Below are 17224 nucleotides of genomic sequence, written 5' to 3' on the forward strand. Positions count from 1 at the left end.
GGAAGTATCCAGTCAACAGGGTTAACTTGATTTTTCCCCTTTAAAAAGCTATGGTTGCTTTAGGCAATGGAGCAGGGTGAGGGCTCTGTTTTGTGAGCATGCTTTACAGCACAAGGTAACCTCAGCTGCACTCAAGAGCTATGCATACCATGCATCCATATTTAATCAAAAGAATATGATGTCTTGGTGAGTTTGACCCTGAAGCTTCTGCTTCTTCCTCAGGTTTGAGTTATTTTCATCTGCTTTAGCTCAGCAGGAGGCCCCCTAGTGACAAAGGACAATCCTGAATTCACCCAAGCCATTTCCAGGCAAGTGTACAAGAATCACGTTTGCATACACACAGATATGTTTGGGAAATAAATTTAAAGGTGAAGAAACAGGGCAGACACCAAACATTCTCCTGCAAGATTAAGATTGGTACAGCAGGCATGCATGGTATGGCTTAGCCTTTCACCATGTGTGGCTTCACCACACACACTCATTGATAACATAAAAATAGTTATCTGCTAAGCCAAGAGAGTAGTGCAGCTGAAATAAATACCACTTTGGTTTAATAGCCTTACCTTACTGAAGAATAAGCTCACACTCTGGCATAATAGAATAGAAGACTGGGGGAATGACAGAACAGCACCTAACCACAAGCTGATTGTTTCACAATACCAAGAAACAGCTGTGTCTTGGATAGGCATTGGGTGTCAAACCCAAGGCAGGGTATCTGACTGAACACAGTTCAGTAGAACACTTCCCCTGGACACAGTGCCAGGACACCTCAACACCAGCAGTAGGGAAGACCAGCAGAGAAATAAATAGATCCTCAGTCATACTCAGGCAGCATTACAAATGCAAATGCTTATTGCTATAAATAAACCATTAAATACTTCACTTAAACAATTTAAATATTTCAAGTCTTTCACTTCAGAACAGCTCCTCCCAGGAAAAGATACCCTGAAGTCCTACAGAGAAAGTAATCCTTGTGCAACACTGCTTTGTTCCTGGGTTAAGACAACTGGGGGCTTGGATAAACCCAGGAACTGGAGCTCTGTTTAAATGCCATACTGAAATTCCATCTCAAAGGAGATTTGAGTTAAAGAAGGTTGGGAACACTAAACAAAACATGAAAATACTGAAGATTACTAAGAGAAAAAGATAGTAATAAAAATGAGGAAAAGAAGGAGTGATAGTTTTTTATGCTTCAACTTCAGGCACAGGATTAGGGGAATATTTATCCCAACACATATATGTGTATCTGGTCTGTTAGAAGATCAAATTTATGCTTGTTTTCTTTTCAGACCAATACATTAGTGCTGGTTTTAAGTAAGAAAAAGCCAGAGAGAATTTGTTCTTACTGTGCTGTATGCCTTTGCAAGTAGGCACAGCTAAGGACTGTCAGGAGCCCAGACTGGGGACAGCTGCTGCAGTGTTCAAAGCAGGATATATAATCACATGCATCTCCACTAAGAAGAAATGTTGACTGCACATGACAGAGAGCATTAAGCTCCACACACCCTAAAAGGCTTAAATTAAGAATGCACATGCTGCTTCTTCTTTCAAAGCAGTTCAAACAGCAAGCTATGATACATTCCATGTAAATCCAACAATGACTGCAAAATATGAGCTCTTTAATTACAGAAAAATAAGTCTTTTATTTCATATCATTTTACACAAGCAATTTCAATATGATAGTCCATGAAAAACAAATGCATACTCTATGGAAGTTAAAAGCTCTCAGTGAAGTCAACATAACATAGAAAGTTGTGGTTGAACAAAGCTTCCTATCTGGTTGAACTTCAGCAGCCATCATTGCACAGAGTTAAGTTCCTTTAAAAGGTTTGGTTTAAAATTAGAGTTCATTTAAATGACTGGAGGGAAAGGCACTTAATATTGCAGTTTCCAGAACATGATTTGTTTGTCTTCCCCTCCTGTAATAACATTGTTGCACTGTTCATTCATCCACATGGACATTACAGCACCTGGGAAACAAAATCACAAACAAGTAAATAAATCCAAATGCAAGTAAGTGTGGTACTCGAGATGACAGCAGAGATCTTTCTTTGAGAGAGTTTAGCATAGTCTGAGCATTGGATTACACTGACACCATATTTGCTAAGAGGAATTTTAGTAGGGTCCTAGGTAGCTGCTCTTATTCATAGTAAGGATCTCATGCTCCATTGCCTCAGCTGACTTTTGGTACTAGAGGGACATCACTGCTACGTAGAATGCAGATGGCAACTATGGAAAGCATTCATGGAGAATGAGCTTTTTCACTGACATTTGGAATTTTCATGGTAAAAGCGTATTCACATCTTGTAGCGTATGCCTCAGAAGGCCACTTCTGAAAAATCCCCAACTACAGAATTATCTCTCCACAGGTCAAGTTCCAGTGTAAAACTTACAGCAGGGAAGTTTGAAACAACTGTTCTTAGTTAAATAGCCTTAAAAACTTGACTTAGTAAAACTTAGGTAGTTTTCCCCACACATCCTGGTTGCTGATACACTGAGACTATATAGATACATTTAATCTGCCTATAAATCCCCATCCAAAACGAATTTACTAGAGAACTTTACCTAACGTTGTTAGACTCAGCCTGGACAGACTGTGGCAAAGAATACAGTACAGTCAGAAAAATGTTGACTTTTGCAATGTTGTGGTAATTAGAAAAATTGAAAGTCATTTCCCTTTGGCCAGTCTTCTACAAAGCAATATTCCTCCATTCTTACTTGATTTCCTAGGAGGCTTACATGGACCTACTTCTAATTCTGGTGTTTCAGGTAAAGCTGACATCAGGAACAGCAAGCTGGCTGAGCAGATAACTCTTAAACTTTTCAGTGCTAAAAGAGCTGGAAAATAGGAATCTCACATTCAGTTTGAGAATGGGAATAGTTCAGGCATACCTGTATGTCCTTTGATTCTTTCAGTAACTTTTCCTCCAAGAAGGTCCCAAACCAGTAATTCACCAGATTGAGATCCTGATAAGATGGTATTTCCATCCCATTTGAAGCACCTGCAAGTAAATCTGAGATTAGTTCATGTCAAGCTTTTGCATGGTGACAGCCAGACATTTCCAAACTAGCTCAAAAAAGAACTGGAAATAGAGATATGAAACCAAAGGAAACTACCTTTTAACACAGTCTTTCTGGAAAGATTATTCCCAAATTATTTTAAAGATCCATGACCCAGTCTTGGTTCTGTGACTGCCCTAGACCCAAGCCAGGCCTTCCCCTGGCAGAGTTTGAAACAATTCCATAACAGAAGAGGGCCCAGTCAGCTATGCACATGTGTGATATCCCAGTGCTCTCATGAACCACCACTTTCACTTCTGACACTTCATATTCCTGAAACCATCACTTAAAAAAAAAGCAAAGATGACTTTCAGGTAAATAACTAGTGAAAATATATGTGAACAAGCATATATAATTATGTATACCCACAAAAAAAAAAAAAATGAAGTGTATTCCATGTATAGCTGCTATATTTTTACTCCAGTAACTGAGTAAGCATTCCATCTGTTTATCTGATAAACCATAAATAACTGTATACTTTTCAATTGGTGGAAAAAGGTGATTGGTCTTTGATTTTAAAAGCCAATCTTTTTTAAGACTATCAAAAAAAGAAAACATTAAAACAAAACTTCCACAACAAACCCAAAAAAATCACTATTAGTGACAGATTATTTAAATAAGAAAACTCAACTTGTTAGACATTTCAGTAGCTCAGCTGCTGGAAGAGCTGGTTAGCTACAGCTGCCATCATCTTTAAGGGACATGACAGTTGTTGAAAAGTTGTTTACTTAGAGAGCTGTTTGATTTTGCCCCAGTTTGGAAAGCTTGATCATAATGCTAGAATGCTAGAATGTCAGTCTTTTCACTCTAAAAAGTGATTCAATAAAACACAGTTCCCAGTATTACGGCCCTTCCCACTCTGCTGTCACCAGCCATCTCCAGCCAGCTCCATAACCTGCATGTTCTCAGCATTACCTCTGTGGCTCTTCAGTGCTCACAGAAGATACAAGCATTCCAGTTTGTACATCTATTACTTTAAAACAACAGTCCTCCCCTGTGCTCAGTAGATGTCTGCTGTCTGTAAAAAAGAAGGAAGCAAATAAAAGAAACAACAAGAAAAATCATGTTCAGACATTCCGTTCCAGTTGGCAAAGCCCTCTGTGATCAGCATGTTGGATGTGACATTACCTCACCTATATATCTATAAATAATTTACTGGAAATTAAGTCTCTAAGCAAGTAAAGATAAACAAGATTGGTTTAGAGTCTAGATGGCTGGTCTGCAGCCTAGCATGGCCTTGTGTACAATTAAATTCTTTACAGAGGAGATGTGTGACAATCCAAAACATCTCACCATCCCCCTTAAAGCAGTAATTCCAATAAGAAAGATATATTATATGGTATTAATAATAAGATTCCCTCTGAAACTCCCAAGAGTGCACGTTAAAAACTGAAATCCAACCTACCAGGACTAAAAGCAGCATGAAATACAGTCCCAGAATGATGTGGCAACTGGTGCAACACTGTTGCTGTAGTAACATCCCAAACACTAATGGTACCCTCTTTGGTTCCAGATGCCAGGATGGTATTTGCAGCATTAAGGTCCATTGTATTTACCTAGGAAGTTAAACATCCCATGACTCCCCCTCTTCTTTCATGTAAGCCATCTTGAGACAGGTTTTAAACATACACAAAACAAGCCCATTATCCCTAAGAGGACATTTTATTTATGAAAAGCCTTGAATTTAATTCTCAACACCCTTAATTAGGTACAAGTATGAAAAATCCAAACTATAAGAGGAAAAAATAGGTCACTTTAAAGACCTTTTAAAAAGCTTTTGCTTTGCAGAATCAGAAATACTAAGTGACATTTCAGATTGCTTTTAGTACCAATGCTCTCCATCTAACTGCTAGACTCTACCCTTAAGGGTAAAATTTTTAACTTTTAAAAAACTTCCTACCCATCAGCTGTTTCCAGTTCTCTTGGGTACAGTTCTTAAATGCTATCAGAACCATTTCAGTATTTGCCAACGTTGTGATCTATTTAAAAACTAACTCTTAGGAAGGTTTAGAACATAGTCATTTTAAATATCTTCACAGACTGATGTTAGAGGCCATAAACAAAAGTATGCAGTTACACATTACTGATGCATTGCACACAATGTGTTTGTATATTTACAGTGAAATTCGTTAAGATATTTACCATGACAGCATGGTAAACAATTCAGGATTTCTTTTTCATTTGCTTTCCTTACATTAAGAGGAAACTAACAATCAAAACACTTGAAAAAAGATTAATCTGTTTTCAAAAGCCACGAGGCAAACAAAACCACCCAATCCTTCCTGCCCCCCATAGGAATTCTGAGCTTGAATGCTGAGCAAGACAAATGAAGAAACCTCTGTTTATACTGGTGCTTCAGTCCCAAGAAATGGACCTTTCAACCCAGGAAGCCTGGAACACTGGTGCAGAACCATCAGACAGTGAAAATCCCAGAACAAAACAAAAAGCCCCTACACACATTTCCCAAAATACACCCCTCAGCCCCTAACCCAATCTTTGTGCTTTACCACTAGATCATGATTTAAATCATCAATTAATTTTCTTGTTCTCAGACACTGCATCAACATACTTACACTGACATCATGTTCTAAGTGTGCAAGCAGTTCAAAGTGGTGTTTTTTATTGCTCAAGGTCTCTCCAGGAACACAGTGCCACACCTACAACACAGATAGTTGTGTTTGTTCAAGAAAGCAGTAATATAACCCCAGATGGGTTCCTTCAGTGCTGAACTCTCACATTACAAGGCGGGGCTGCTTGTGTTCACTGTGGGCCTTGCCTGCGTGGCAGAGTACAGCAATGGCACCTGAACTCCTCTACCCTAAGCACAGCCACATGGTGAACACAACTCTGCTCACTCCAGATCCCCTACAGAGCCTACCTAAGCATGGGTATATCACTGCACTAAATGTGTACTTACCAAAAAAATCGTACACAGCAGGCTTCGGGAAAGTTTTTCCCGTCTCTAGCTTCCAAATTATCTTTCCACCTAACTGTAGGCATGCTCTTTAGATTAGCAAGTTTCTGCTTCTCTTAGCTGAAGAATGTAAACTAAAAAATTATTAAACATTTTAGAAATCTATTCCACCCAAGAAACAGAATCGCCAAAGTCACAAAACATTCCAGTTTCTCGAGTCCTCATTTTTTACAGTAAGTTATAATGAATGAAATTTCCTGAAAAAAAAACACTTTAGCTTTGAAACAGTTGAGCTAAAGCTAAATGAAGAATAAGCTCTGGAAATAAACTTACTGTGATACTAGCCAGTTTATTACTCTAGTACAAAGGTACAAACACCTCAAAGCATTTGGCAGGCTGAATATTACAAAGTGCTGGCTATAAATAGTCATGTAACTGTAACAGTCACATGTACAAACCTTCACAGTGGAATCCCAAGATGCAGAAAATAAGCGCCCATCTTGCCAAAAGATCTTGCTGACTGCATCATCATGGCCCAACAGGACATCTTGCTGTCTTCCAAATGCAATTGAATAAAAATATCTAACAGAGAAAGGTTATAAAAGCATTACATTTTGTAAAACTTAAGGGTTTTTCTTTTAAATAAAGTAACTTTGTTTCTGTGGTTTCTAACAGAAATCTAGTGGGAAAAAACAGAAATACAGACACTGTGTTTTAAAAATGTGATGGTTTTCTGTATCATTATCTAAAACCATAAACATAGCAGCCAAAGCACTCCATGAAATTAAATAAAGTCAACAGAAAGTAAATACACACATATGATTGTCCCATGAAGAACTTATGACAGTGGTATCTCCTGGTAAGATTAGACAAGATGATAAAGCCTGCAAGAAAGAAAAAAAAATTACTCAATTTCTTACCCCAAATCCAGTTCAAGTACATTAACATGCTTTTGGAGAACAAGAAGCATTTTAATCTTCTATAAAAATAACATGCAGATGTTATATGAACACTGATCAAGAAAAACCTTAGAGGCTAGACACTGAACATCAAGAATACTTAATCTCTATTAAATAAAGGTAGCAGAAACATTCAGAAATACATTCAGAACTGATAAATCTTTCTAAAGAATCTCGTATTTCAAGCACATGGTATGTAATTCCTCACTCAGAAGTAAGTGGGTCAGCTCTTCATCTTGTAAGCTGCTCTAAATTCTAGACACAAATAGCTAACAGAAACTAAAAATGCAGATTCTTTTGATGTTTGTTCTCCATCACAGGTACTTATCTCAGTACCTAAAGCTCAGGTCTTTCAAAGAAGAAATACAACTGTCTGATTCCTACTACTTTGAACAAGAAACATTATTTACAGGTACCTGCTCAGTTACATTACTGTCACTAGGAATGGCACGGAAAAAACCAACAATCAGCCCAGTGCTTCTACCTGCTGTCATTACTGGTCATATTTTAGGTCTGTTTGAAAAACAATAACCTGCTGGACTGTGAACACTACTCCTTTTAACATTGCTTGAAGTGTTTAGATCAGCACTAAAACTATAGGGGAAAAGAATAAGAGTACACAAAGCCTCCTCATGAAAAACAGACTTGGCTTAGCAGTCAAAGAGCTCCCTTTTCACAGTGCCAAGAAGCAATGTTCCCAAATTTCCCTTTGCTGAAGATTAGGAATTGATGTGTCTAGATTCACCTGCTAGTGTGCCCCATGGCAGACCATAGGGTCTTGATCCTGCAACTTACTTGGGGACCAGTCAGAGCATGTTATGGCTTCTGTCTGGACAACACATTTGCCATTCTTGATCCCCCTAGAGATGGTGATAGACAGAAAACTGATGTATCTTGGTGTCTTGCACCAATGAGACTGAATATGGCAACTGGGAGTGTATCTTTGTAACCCAGGTCTGGCCACAGTGTTCAATCACAGAAAATCAAATTCAGAATCCCTTTCCCAACTCTTTTAGGAGCAGAGGGAAAGTGTTGTTCACAAGTTGCTGAGATCATTGCTCATGGAAGGATGGCTCATTTTCACCCAGCACAGATTCCACTCCCTGTGCTTGGTTTTTCTCTGCTGGCTGACTCAGGCTTCCAACACTTGGGTGCAGTAAGGCAATGCTGGTGTGAGCATGTGGTGGAATTTAAACTTTGAAATTCTGGTCCCAATGGCAGTTCAAGGTTGCTCAGGAAGATATCCCTGCTCATGCCAGACTGTCTACCACAAGCTCTTCTCTGGATAGCAGGGCAACTCAGAACAGAGACAGTGTAACCATTTAATGCTTCTTCCCCATATTTGCAGAATGTTCTCTGTCTCTCTGGTGGCCTGAGAGAGTCTCAATTCACTCTGCTAAATTATTCACACACAATACAACTGAGTAGGCAGGGGAAAGAAAAGATGCATTGATGGATGCTAAGAGCCATCTAAATGAGCAGCTTTCAGAGGATTCCCAATCATCTCATTCTTATTTTGACAGCAGCCTACCATGTTTGAAAAGGACACACTTCTCTGGATGGTTTTCGAGTCTCTGGAAAACATCTTCAAAGTTGAATCTGGGGATAAGGGACAAAATAGAAAATAAAAAGACTATTTTATATTCTGGAAGCTAATAATTTTGCTCCTGCTTGAATATCTTAGTATGAAAAACAGACACAGGTTTCTCATAGTCTCTGAGAAACTCTTTATAAGGCTTGTGACTTGGGCCTGGAACTGCCCAGTTTTGTACCAGTTACAGATGGACTACCACATGCTCATCAAACTCTAAGAGAACTCTGGTATGTAACTGGACAAACTTCCATTATTATTATCACTGAAATTATCTTCCGAGCCTCGATAATATTGAAATGCTTTAGTCAAAATCATCTAAAACTAAGCAAATTCATATAGTTAAGGTATTCAATTACATCAGATACATATTTCAGTTTCATGCCATTTTGTTAAAAAAACAACATTAACCTGCATTTACCCTGCAGGTTGTGGTAAATACCTGTGCAAGACTTACCCTGGGATGTAGTGAAAACAGAAGACCCATTGCAAGTGACTGCTATTCCAGTAATTGCCCTGTTTAATACAAGTAAGCTTGTGGGTAACTTCATAGATTTTGAAACTGAACCACCATACTGTAAATAGACTACAGCTGAAATCTGTTACTTGAGCTCTGTAAGAGCTAAGACATTCAAGGAGATTAAAAACACTACAGTGGTGTGTTACCTGCCTAGAGACAAAAATATACCTTGGCATAAAATGTGAAACACCAGGACAGGATCCCTATAGTGCTCCATAAGAACTCCATCTGCATCAGAAGGGACTTGCCCATGTGAGAAGATAAATGGTTTCACATTTAGCTTTTCCAGTTCTGGATTAGCTACAAATAATCAGGAAGCTGCCTACAAGCAGATACTGAAAACCTCAAGTGTAGGGAATTGGAACTTGCACTTTTTTTTCTCTTTTAATTTGACACTGACAAAGTCACTACAGGAAGAACTTTAGACAAAGCTTATGTCAGGGAATTAGGAAGCACAGAGCACACTGCACAGCCAAAGTTCTGTTACACAGCTCTGCGTCTCATTATTTCTCAGCAGTCTTCAGGAAAAAAAAGTAATAAAAATAATCTGAAGCTGAAATTTGAGTCTCTTTTCAGGATCAAGATTTTTTTAATGCTAACAATCTGGTAACAGATTTCTCACTACAAATATTACCTTGTTTTAGGGACATGATAATGTTTTCCTAGATTCGATTATAGTCACCAAGAAAGTAGCTGGACTCACAGTAGTAAGAAATCCTCTTAACCAGCCCAGTCACTAGGACAAGAGATGGGGGCAAAGGAAAACCTGTTGTTTAACACATAGCTGATGTTGTTCATTATTAGATATTTTCAAAGTTCGCCTGAAAAGAGCCCCTACTGACCCTTGAATCCCTAGGAATCCACCAGAACAGTAGTTTGGTACCCAGATAAACTAAAAACCTACAGCTGGAGACCTGGCAAACTGCTCATGCAGCAACAGCTTGAGGTGTACAGTGGAACAACTTAAGTGTTTAATCTTTCAAATCTGATGGGATGAAGTTTGTGCTCCTGACGTTATGAAAAAAAAATAAATTGGAGTCTTTATCTGGCTGCTGTTATCAGTTTTAGAGAAGAATAATCAATATCTGCTTCAGGTACTAAAATGATAATGAACCTATACAGATCTAGAGCTAAGGAAAAACAATAGCAAAAATCAAGCTGACAAATACCTTCTCTGGATTCATAATCCATCCTATACTCAAGTTCATCTTGCATAATCAAATCACTGAGTCGTCTCCAAAAAAAAAGTATTTACCTTAAACCCTAACCCATCATTCAGATTGACACAGAGATTTCCACCCCCCCCCCCCCACCCCCCCGCCCCCAATTCAGTGAAAGAATTTTGAGAATTTTGACTGGAAAGAATAGTACCTACTCTTTGTGAATTTTACACTGTGTATCTAATTTTAGTTTGGCAATATTGTTCCAGGCAAGTGTTATACTTTCTTCTGTCAAATCTTCAAATGATTCTTCATTTGGAGAAACTGCAATAAAATGCCACAATAAAGTTCCATCACAAATAGAAAATAAAAAGACATATTTCAAATACCTACGTAGCTGACATAAATATGACATTACAGAAATCATTCAGAGTTTCAGGAATAAGATTGTTAGACTAATCCAAAGGAAATGGAAAACAAACAAACAAAAAATGGAAACCTAAAAACTCTGCAGCAATGTTTTGATGTCCTTTGAAACATCAAGGCCTTTCCAGAAGAAAAAGAACTAGAGAAGCCATTTACTGCTACAATGAAGCATATGCTTTTATTATTCTATTGCATTATGTTAAGAGTGTCACAACTTCATTTCACTGTTGCAAAAGTTAAGGGATTAAAAATGCAACAAAACTGAGATAATTAGATGTCAATTATAAAATGGTCAAACTCAAGAGAAAACACTGATGAATGAAATAATGACTTAGACAGCAAATCTATTTAATACATGACCATTACTATCACCCCATACAACTCTCAAAGCTCCTCTTGCCATTGGATGCTACAGGTTGCCATGCTAAGTAGCCCTCATTGTCACTCCTCTGCTTCAAAGTCAAGGCCATCAAATGGTAAATGAATTGAAGACAATCAAATGAGAAAGATCTTTCCAAGTGATACCTGGGCTGAATCTTCAGCCCAATTTATAGTTAAATCACTATATAATTTATGAAGACAATAGCATCTTCGTTTTGGTGAAGTGGTTTAAGTCCCGCTTTGAATGGCAACTGTAATGCCTGTGAGGGCATTACAATCCTTTTCTAGAAGAAAGTTACTCAATCAACTCTGTCCCTACAGTATAGGGGGAAAAATATGTCCTTTCAGATTTTCATTCAAGTCATGGAAAAGGAGAAAAAATTCAGATGCTTAATTTAAGTTCTTAAGGTTTACTTTGATCAAGCTAATTAATTAATTACCCCCCTAAGACATTGCTGTTAAAAACCCAAACAAATATTTACATCATTTAGAATGCCTGCAGATATGGCCATTGAAACTGCCATCACATCAGCTTGAATTTAAAGTGTCAGGAAAGGCCAGGGATGATCGCCCTCCCACAGCTTCAGAAGCAGAGGTGCAACAGTCCCAGAGGAGACCACTGGAAGAGAAGGCAAAATACAGGGCAACACCTGTATATTGAAATTTGAAACTGGTCTGGTTTTGTTTTTCTTTAATATTTAGTTCATGGATTTATCTTGAGTTGCCTTACAGGGAAAGTAGCCAAGAGAGTTGTATAATGACATCCTGTGGGAGAAAGAAACTACTCAAAATTACAAATCCTTCACATTGTTAGTTTATCTATTAAACATTTACCTGGAGACTCAGCTATGGAAGTGCTGTGACTAGATGTTCGAGACAAGCTTTTCAATTTCTGAATTTTCCTTTGAGGATGAGGGGTTGTAAACAACTGTTTTGGCGTCTGTCCAAACTCCAGGATTTGTGTCAGCAGAGCTACTTTTTCATTGGGGTCCATAATACTTTACAAAACAAGATATATAATTAAGCCATGGAGGCAAGTACTTTTTTCCCCTCCCCTTCCCCAAAAGCATGGAACTGTGTGTGCAGTTACTACAGCCCTACAGATCATCTCATGTTCTTACAGAACTGATTTACTGAAGATTTACAATCATAACAGCTTCATAACTTTGTTTATGTAAAATATAACTTTGTTTTTGTAAAATAACAATATTCTCGATGACTGGAAAAATCAAACACTTCCAGAAAAGCCAGACTGAAGAAATGCTTAAGAAACAGTCTTTCAATGAAAACTAAAACTGAGAATATGGTGCTGGTTCTCTGCATATTTGGGAGTATAAAATGGAAGAGCAACACCATTCATGTACAGAGCCCTTTTACAGCTGGCAGAGAACCTAGAGAGATACTGAGAAACTTAGCTAACTGCTTTAACAAACATTCAGATTCTTGTTAATTACCTGTTTAAATCCACTCCTCCTTCATAAGTTAATGGGTGAAACACTGGAAAAAAAAGTTTATTTGTACAATGTGGATATACAAGGCTCATTTTGTTTGTCCTCCTACAAACAGAGCTGCATTTTTACTCACAAATAAGCTATTTCAGCAGGCATTAGAGTTTGAGGTCTTACATTTTAATCCTGTTTTTTTTTTACCTGAAAAATCTTAGGACTTCCAAGAGATTTTCAGAAAGTTTCAGAAGGAATTAGTACTTTCATAGAGGAAGGATTGCTTCCTAAAGCTTCAATACCTACCCCCAATAAATAAATATATAAACAGATAAATAAGAAAGCAAGCACAGTTGCATAACTGGATCCTTGGTTAATTTTCAGACAGGGAACAGAAAGTAATAAATAATGATCAGAAAGATCTGTGTATTCACCTTTCCAGGTGAATTGATGTGACGCAAATGACTTCGAGGCTGCTGCTTAAGAATATTTACTTTGACCAAAGTTCATTCATACACAGATCCCTTCTGACTCTCTTATCTACTTAAATGTCTGCAATTCATTATGCTAATAAAAATCCATACTGCATCAGAAGCAGCATTATGCATAAAAAGTGGTCTCTTTTGAGAGGTAAAAATATAGATGCCATAATTTACATGCTGATTTACTGTATTTAAAGTCTGTGGTACATTGTAATTGACACTTATCCTCACAGTATGACTGAATGCCAAACCCCACAGCTCTAAAATATAGCCAATCATATGTTAAGGACATGTAGAGAAAGTGCACTGGAAAGAAATGAACAGCAGGGAAACAACCCAACCTGCCCCCAACCAAACAGCAAAAAAACCCCAAAACCAAACAAGCCCCAGCAAAACAATCCTTGCTATCTCAACTATCTCTCCCTGGAACTAGAAATTAGAAACTATCTTTCCCTGGAATTAGTGCCAAGTATCAAAATGTTGCTTATTCCTACCCTCACCACTGTTGTAGGAAGGTTTTCTTTCTGAACTTATTACATCTTTAAGTGCAAACTATCTCAACATTTTCTGTTACTAGAAATCCGTCAAAAGGACCAGGGTTTTTGGAATAAACACCCTAAAAATCGGATCTGCTACTTTTTTTTTAAAAGAGGGCACTTTCTTATTGGGTAGTAACATACACAGCTAAAATACCAGACTGAATGAATAAGTTAATCATTGGTAATACTATTAGGTGTAAATAAACACAATTACACAGCAGTAACATAACAACATCCCCCTTTGTAAAGGGGATCCCCATAGTGGCTAGATACATGTTCAGAGTAAGGTTGCAAACACTGAAATGTCTCACATGCAGTTAGGCATTTCAGAACCAACACATACTTTTTCCTTCATTCTTGCTCCAAAGACCTGGAGCCCATTAGCCCATTCCTTCCCTTAACAATTCTCTCAGGAGGAGGGGGAAATTGTATTGAAATTCTCCCACTGAAATTACACTGGAGGAAGGCTAAATCCATGTTTATCTGGAGACCCTGCAGGTTTCCATTTTTAATTGGGAAACACTAATTCCATACAATATTGCCACACCATGATGTGCAAGCAATTCCCAGCAATGCTACAGAATCATCTTGTCCACCCTCTGAAGCACATCTTCAAAGATACAAATCACTTACTGCCAGATAAGTCACTATTTCCAGTAAGGATCAAGCATTCAAAGCACAGTTCTGAACACTCAAAACAAAATAAGCATTACAAATATGTTGTGATTTACCATTCCTGCCTAATTGAGGCATCCCCTATTTTTGCTAGTTCTATAAATGTGTATTTACCATTGTGAGCTGCAACTGCTTCACTTCCTTTCTGCTTGTAGCCAAATATGATGTCAATCCATTCATGAAGATGTTCTGATACATATGGACTTTCTAAAGCCTCTTGGCACTTCTGAAGAAAGTCATCAGGACCTGACAAGATACAGGTTAATTAAAGGAGAAAATATCCCTTTCAGTATTGGCATCCATTTCTCTTCCTCCTCATTCTTAAAAAGCCAACAAAACACCCCACATTAATGTCAATTTTCTTATAAAAATTAAAAGCACCTATTTATTATGTTAGTGCTTTATAGAAAGAGTTCATTTAGAAGAAACCAGAATGGACATTTTTGAGGAAGAACAATGATTCCAACAATCTTGAATTTAATTAATAATAGAAGAAGTTTGACTATTATTACCTGATGCCCAAGGTGGAAGCTCTACATCTTCAACCATCTTTCCACCTTGCCTTTTTCCCAAGTCCAACTTCAAACTATTTACTAGAAAACTAGAATCATTTTCATAAAATTCTGGAATCAACTGGAATTTTAAAAAACAAACAAAAAAAACAACCAAGTTTTGATATTAGTTTAGCTTTCATCGCTTAAACATATCATTCAGTGGAAAGAAAGTTAATAAAGTTCATATGTCAAGCCCTGAAGTTGGGCAGACTTTCCAGGTTTTCCCTACAAGACAGTTCTCTGAGCCAAACTGCTAAATTCAGAGTGGCACACATTTTAACAAGTAATGTGTGACATATGAATCCATAACATCTATGAGTATCTTTAGAATTATTGCATAGCTATGTTCTCATTTTTAAGACATCAAGTAAGAGTCAAGACTAAAATCTAGAATAAAACTAAAATTATGACAAATTTCAGAGGTTAAACCAATTATTTAAATACCACCATATCTAACCATTAACTCTAGACTATTTTTTAAAAAAGCATCACTGTATTAATGTTTCTTTGATAAAGGAGTTTAACAGTATTTACTATGTGACAGTTTATTCTTCTCAACACATTCTACAAGTTAGGGTTTCTCAGGGCTCAAAAACCCAAGACAGTACTTCTACAGTTTCTTCTTCATTCTCTGGATGAAGCACTGCAATATAGCCAATCCTTACAAGATTCCAGCAGACAATACATAAAATTTTCTTTTCAGCCTTAATCCACACTCTGGTAATTTCCATGTATTTCCATTAACATTCACATTGTACTTCTGTTGAACTAAAAGCCAGAAATCAGGCACAGATGAGCAAACATGGAGTTGATATGGGATTATTATACAGTTAATAAAGGACTCATAAAATGCAGACACCAGCCTTACAAAAAAACCAAAAACCAAACCCATACAACTGAAAAGCAGAAACAACAACGAAAAACAACCTAACACACTCCAATCAAACACTCTCAAATCAACAGTACATGAGAAAGCTAAGCACAGATGAGAAGACTTGGATAACTTTCCAGCCATTTATTTACCTCTTTGAAATCTGTTGCACCATCCAAACAGTTTTTCCAGGTTTCTGCAATGCTAGATAAGACAGATCAATCACACATTTGTTAAAGAAAAAATTTTAAGGCTTTGTACTCCCCATTGATGCATATCTGAAAACAAACCAGCCTAGTTATAGACAAAATGTAAACAAACCTGTTGAACATTCTGTCAGCATGATCAAACTTTCCATTCTGCAGACAGAGCATGTATTCTGGAGCTAAGGAGAAGGAAAAACAGCATCAGCTTGCTCCAAGCCTTGTCTGCTTTGGAGGTGTCTGCTCAGAGAGCATATAAAAGGTGCCTTACCAACTCTAACGAGATAAAACAAAACATAACCCGGCGAAGAATAATGGCTTCCATACATGAACTTGGGCTCTGGCATTTCCTGGTAACGTTTCTGCAGCATAGGAAGAAGAAAGAAATGTCTGTTTCAAATCAGCACTGCTGCTTTGCCTCAATTCTGAACACATACACACTGTTTCTTTTTAAAGGCACAGATTAGGACCACCCACCCTCAATTTTTCTTCCAATGATAAAATAAACATTTAAGTTCTAATATCCATGCAGCTTTAATCAGAGCAGTAAATCAAGGACAAAATAGTTGTCATAATTGATCATCCAAAACTATCAGGGTTTCAGTGGTTTTTTCCTCTCTCACTTTAACATGTAACTGCAGTGACTCAAATTCAAAGAAGTGCAAACAAAGAAGTGCTTCCTTTTTGTTCATGAGAGTATGGAAGAACATAGTGACTTCCATCAGCCTGGGAGATTCCTTCCTGTCTGAAGCTCCCATGCATTACTCTAAAATGTAGCTTAATACAAACAGAATGACTTTTACTGCAGGAAGCATGAAGCTAATAACAATTTAAGGAAGTCAGACCTTAGAAGGGAGACTTTATTTACTGTTACTGTAAACACAATAATGTTCATATTCTCTTGCCTTCCAGAATCTTAGGAAGCTATATGATTTTGAAATATTTTAATCTTTTTTTATAAATATAATGGAGTTATTCTGGCAGCATTTTTTTCTAATGTCCCATAAATTATTTTGCAATAATTAACTTTCCATAGAAGACAATAATTTTACACAAATAATTAAAAGCCAAATAACTGAGGACCTTCAAAGTCTCTAAGTATGTGTTTGACAGCTTATGAAAGGAAAGCCTGCCTGCCTTGAGAAATAAAAAAACTTGGCACACCTATATATAGGTATATAGTATTTTCAAATTAGTGCTCTGACCTCCATGGATCCAAATTTCCTCCCTTTAAAGTTCTCTCCTTCAAATTCAGTATTTTTCTTAAATGGAAATACTTAAGATTTCTATTACTTTTTCTTATTTCTTTCAAACATGTGTTTTACATTACATACTTAAATCCATGGGTTTTGAAGTTTCATAAATTCACATATGTTTACAGCATCTCAGTGCCACCATATATACATTAACTGGATTTTGGAATATTATTTTAAAAGTAAGGCAAAAC

The 17224-nt window shown here is 37.2% G+C and overlaps 1 protein-coding gene across 4 annotated transcripts in view; it reads right to left on the reverse strand.

Moving 5' to 3' along the window:
• Window positions 1-1623: 1623 nt before the first annotated feature.
• Window positions 1624-17224, reverse strand: part of NSMAF (neutral sphingomyelinase activation associated factor) — a 38701-nt gene continuing 23100 nt past the window's right edge. For 3 of the 4 annotated variants that reach the window (XM_058820150.1, XM_058820159.1, XM_058820167.1), the window contains 17 exons: window positions 16049-16139; window positions 15896-15959; window positions 15727-15778; window positions 14662-14782; window positions 14264-14395; window positions 12466-12508; window positions 11846-12009; window positions 10420-10528; window positions 8982-9040; window positions 8465-8532; window positions 6791-6858; window positions 6433-6556; window positions 5634-5717; window positions 4466-4616; window positions 3976-4078; window positions 2893-3002; window positions 1624-1970 (listed from right to left, as the gene is read on the reverse strand). In XM_058820150.1, the coding sequence (XP_058676133.1) occupies window positions 1876-1970; window positions 2893-3002; window positions 3976-4078; window positions 4466-4616; window positions 5634-5717; window positions 6433-6556; window positions 6791-6858; window positions 8465-8532; window positions 8982-9040; window positions 10420-10528; window positions 11846-12009; window positions 12466-12508; window positions 14264-14395; window positions 14662-14782; window positions 15727-15778; window positions 15896-15959; window positions 16049-16139 (1638 nt within the window). In that variant the 3' untranslated portion in view covers window positions 1624-1875. Of the gene's footprint in view, window positions 1971-2892; window positions 3003-3975; window positions 4079-4465; window positions 4617-5633; window positions 5718-6432; window positions 6557-6790; window positions 6859-8464; window positions 8533-8981; window positions 9041-10419; window positions 10529-11845; window positions 12010-12465; window positions 12509-14263; window positions 14396-14661; window positions 14783-15726; window positions 15779-15895; window positions 15960-16048; window positions 16140-17224 lie in introns of those variants that run through there. The other variant, XM_058820176.1, reaches the window with a different exon arrangement.

This window comes from Ammospiza caudacuta, chromosome 1 (assembly GCF_027887145.1).
Source record: "Ammospiza caudacuta isolate bAmmCau1 chromosome 1, bAmmCau1.pri, whole genome shotgun sequence".
Taxonomy (NCBI): domain Eukaryota; kingdom Metazoa; phylum Chordata; class Aves; order Passeriformes; family Passerellidae; genus Ammospiza; species Ammospiza caudacuta.